We start from the raw sequence: 3,641 nt of genomic DNA on the forward strand, positions 1-3,641 counted from the left end.
GGCGCGACACGCACGGGACGCCGGCACATGAGCCCTCGAGCTCGGCCTCGGCAATGATCCATAGCGACGTTGGCGGGGATCGAGAGGAAGGAAGACGCGCGCACAGATGCTAAACGCCAGGACCACGACAAGCCCCGGCCCCATCGTCGCAATTACTACTTCCTCGTCGTTCGCTGCTGGCTCCGTGGTGGAGGCCTCACCAGGTCAGGCTGCTCCACCGCGCGCGCTGCGACGACCAGGTGGAGCGCGTCTCCGCGGTCTTCTTCACCGACCATTGAGGCCACCGAGCTCCTGGGCCGGACGTCGTCGTCCTCCCGCTCGCACGCAGCAACCACGACGATGGTCCTGCCGCGACCTGCAGCTCAGCGACTAGGCAGCTCCTGCAGGTTCAGGCGTCCGGGCGTGATTTTTTTCTTGAAAGTTATTTTCAGGCCTTCTGGGCCCGGCCCGGCCCGCAGAGAGTACTAATCGCACACGTGACGTACTGACGCGGCCGTGGCTACAAAATCGCCAACCCAAAGGTGAACCCTAGGTCCGTCCCTAGCCCCAAATTTCGTTCCCAAATCGCGCCGCCTGCTGCCATCCCATCCCATCCCCTCGCCTCTGCTTGGACCTCCTCCGCTTCCTCGCCCTTCTTGACGGACGGACATGGCTGTTTCCTCATGGGTTCCACCTTCTCTTCCCGAGTCCAGCGCCGCCGCCTCAGGCTCAGGCGAGTCAGGCCTGGTCCTCCTCGACATGTGGTGCTACATCGCCGACCTTCCCAACAACACCACCGCCGAGGGCACCACCAGCACCGGCTTGCCTATCAAGGTGACCCTCCGCGCCGCCCGCCCGCCACATCTCTCCCACTTTTGTGTCCACTGCCCTGGCCTCGACTTCCGCATAACAGGGCCCAAGATTGTCGCCACCGACGCACATCTCGTCCTCCTCTGCGTTCCCATCCACCCCAACAGCGCCACCGGAGCATTGGACTGGGACTACTTCGTCTACAGCCCGCGCGCCCAGCGGCTAGATCTGCTACCCAACCCGGACCCCATATGCCTCAACGACTCCGCAACTGCCCTCATTAGCCGCCAAGACGGCGCTTGGTATGCCGTCGCTGCTCTCGGTTACGCTAACCCCCTGTACGATGGCGGCGCGCTCATTAGGTGGGAGTTCTGCCTCCACCTCTACAGATCCTCATCAAATTCTAAAGCTTGGATCTCCAAGCGCTTGTCACTGAATAAGTTCAAGAGGGACAAGCTCATCCCTTTACCTGCAGCAGTCGACAGGCTGTACCACGAGACGGAAAAGACCATCACAATTGGTGGCGAGCATGGCACGGTCGCCTGGGTGGACCTCTGGCGTGGCATCTTCTTTTGCGACGTGCTCAAGAAACGCCCACTGCTCCGGGATGTTCCACTGCCGGTGCCGGCAAGGTCTAACTGGGATCGCCTCCTCATAAATGATGACCCCGGCTATTTCCGGGACGTAACTATCAGCCGAAACAAAGACTCGATCAAGTATGTTGAGTTGGAATTCCGGTCAATAGAAGTGCTCAACCCCGCCACCACCCCTGTTTCCTACACCGACTGGGTGGCGGTGAAGAATTCCTCAAGGAAATCTCTTCATGTCATCCGCGATGGCTGGAAGTCCACAACATGGAGCATGGCAATACCCGTTGGTTTGCAGGAGCGCTGGAACCGTGACTGTGTATTTGATGTTAAAGACATCAGCTTGGAGCCATGCCTTTCTGATCGCATGGCTATGCTGAGCAGCAAGACCATGAAGGAACTTCAAGTGGGACACCCCATCCTAAGCATGGATGATGACGTCGTTTACTTGCTTTCTGAAACCACACCCAAGCACATGGACAAGTTGGCACTGATGTTTGCTATTGATGTGAAGAAGTCAACACTGCGAGGATTGGCTGAGCTTGATGTCAAGAAGTTCGATTACCTGTCCAGCTTCTGCACTAGTGAGATCTGCAGGGGTACCTGAGCAATATTAAGGTAACTTCTTTATGCTGGTAAGTTCCTTTTATGTTTTTATGTGTGCCTATATGTATGAATGCCATGCTTGCCATGAAAACTAGTGAATCATCGTGTTGGTACCATTCTGGTTTCAGTAGGATCTAGAGCTTAGCAAGTTAGTGCATCTTATTCAGGAGCTATGGCTTGATGACAGTGTGATTCAATGTAGGGTTATTGACATGACTGGTTCTGTACAGCATTGTTGATGCTGTATATCAGTTGTTAAACAAATCCTGGCAATCCAATAAAACTAAGTTTGTGTTAAGCTGAATTTTGGTTGTTTGTGCGCGAACCTTCCTGTGAAATGTTAGCAAAACTGTTATGGAAGTAGACAAGGCCACAACTCAGTTTTCTTTAACTGTGGTGGAATTCTGTCAAATCAATATACTAAAAAGCTTATATTGAAAACAAAAGACAAATATTAAGATTATGCTTATTTTGCTTGAGTCGTCCATACAATACTTATTTTTTGTCATTAATTTTGAATCTACTTTGAAATATACTAATATGCCTTAAAACATGATAATTATTTGCTGATACCATCATTGGCATGTTAATACCCTGCATCTCACGAGCCTGGCTCGGGAGAAACGGATTTCAATCTCGTTACCTAGGAGCCAGGCTCGCTGGCTACTTTGCATGCCACGGGACAGGTTTAGACCTTCCCCCAGGCAACCAAACGCCCAAAACCCGCACAGCCTGGCCGGGGCATCTGCAGGGAACCAAATGTGTTCTTATTGGACATGGACATGGTGTTGAGTTGCGTTTTATGACAGAAACTAAGTTCCTCTGGGTTTTCACTTCAAGAATAATATATTTGACCAAAACTAACACGCATAATTTATCTTGCTTATATGTTTCTTTCTATTTTTTGTGCTAGTTACTGATAAACATGAGACTTGTTCTTGTTGGATAAAAATAATAATTCTTGCTGTAGAGAATTTTTTTCTCATTCAAAACATGAGCTATTCTATTTGATGCAGGTAGAAGCGAGCTCTATCGAATAAACAAACTGAAGAGGGTAAACCATCTGAGGTTCCTGCGAAGAACTGGCTAGGACAAAGAAATTTCAACCATGTTTGTTGAAACTTGGGAGCTGGATGTGACCTTGGAGATTGAATTTCTTTAGTTGATTTATTATGTATTACATGTAATGCAACTATCTGGGTTATATTGCTTGCTTATGTACTTGTCCCGGTCAAAAAAAAGTGCTAGTGAACTTGTGTGGGCTAAATGTCTTGGTTGAACCATGTTTTTATGTGTTTTGATTTGGTTTTAATTGTTCTGTATGCACATTTTCTCCATTGTTCCTGGCATGCCTCGTAATGTCTATCTCTAATGATTTAAATGCCCTCAATTTACATTTATCTGTTGATGATGCAGTTCAAAACAAAAGCTGTTAAAATATATATGACGCTGCTGATCATAGCATGCACTGTGGTGTTGGTTAAGCTCTTCAGCATCCCCCCCTCAGTCTCTGATACATCATTTTAGGTCCGTTTGCCTATAAATAACCTGGGTTCGTCAGCCAAAGATGAGATGATGTTTACTGGCTTGAACTGTGCAAGGGCTAGGTGATGTGGTGGTAGCTTTCGTAACTTGTGAGAATCGCATCAGTGTATCTAC

The 3,641-nt window shown here is 49.2% G+C and overlaps 1 protein-coding gene across 2 annotated transcripts; it reads left to right on the forward strand.

The window, feature by feature from the left end:
• The first annotated feature begins 486 nt into the window (after positions 1-486).
• Positions 487-3,265, forward strand: LOC123110454 (uncharacterized). 2 transcript variants are annotated; one of them, XM_044530973.1, is made up of 2 exons: positions 487-2,011; positions 2,999-3,265. In XM_044530973.1, the coding sequence occupies exon 1, from the start codon at positions 649-651 to the stop codon at positions 1,981-1,983; it is 1,335 nt and encodes a 444-aa protein (XP_044386908.1). In that variant the 5' UTR covers positions 487-648; the 3' UTR covers positions 1,984-2,011; positions 2,999-3,265. The 2 variants fall into 2 exon arrangements, with proteins under 2 accessions (XP_044386908.1, XP_044386909.1); XM_044530974.1 differs by having other exon boundaries at positions 509-1,994; positions 2,999-3,234.
• The last annotated feature ends 376 nt before the right edge of the window (positions 3,266-3,641 follow it).

This window comes from Triticum aestivum, chromosome 5B, assembly GCF_018294505.1.
Source record: "Triticum aestivum cultivar Chinese Spring chromosome 5B, IWGSC CS RefSeq v2.1, whole genome shotgun sequence".
In the NCBI taxonomy this organism is placed as follows: domain Eukaryota; kingdom Viridiplantae; phylum Streptophyta; class Magnoliopsida; order Poales; family Poaceae; genus Triticum; species Triticum aestivum.

Excerpts from the sequence above, each read along its gene's own strand:
- LOC123110454 (XM_044530973.1), top strand. The coding sequence starts at position 649 with ATGGCTGTTTCCTCATGGGTTCCACCTTCTCTTCCCGAGTCCAGCGCC.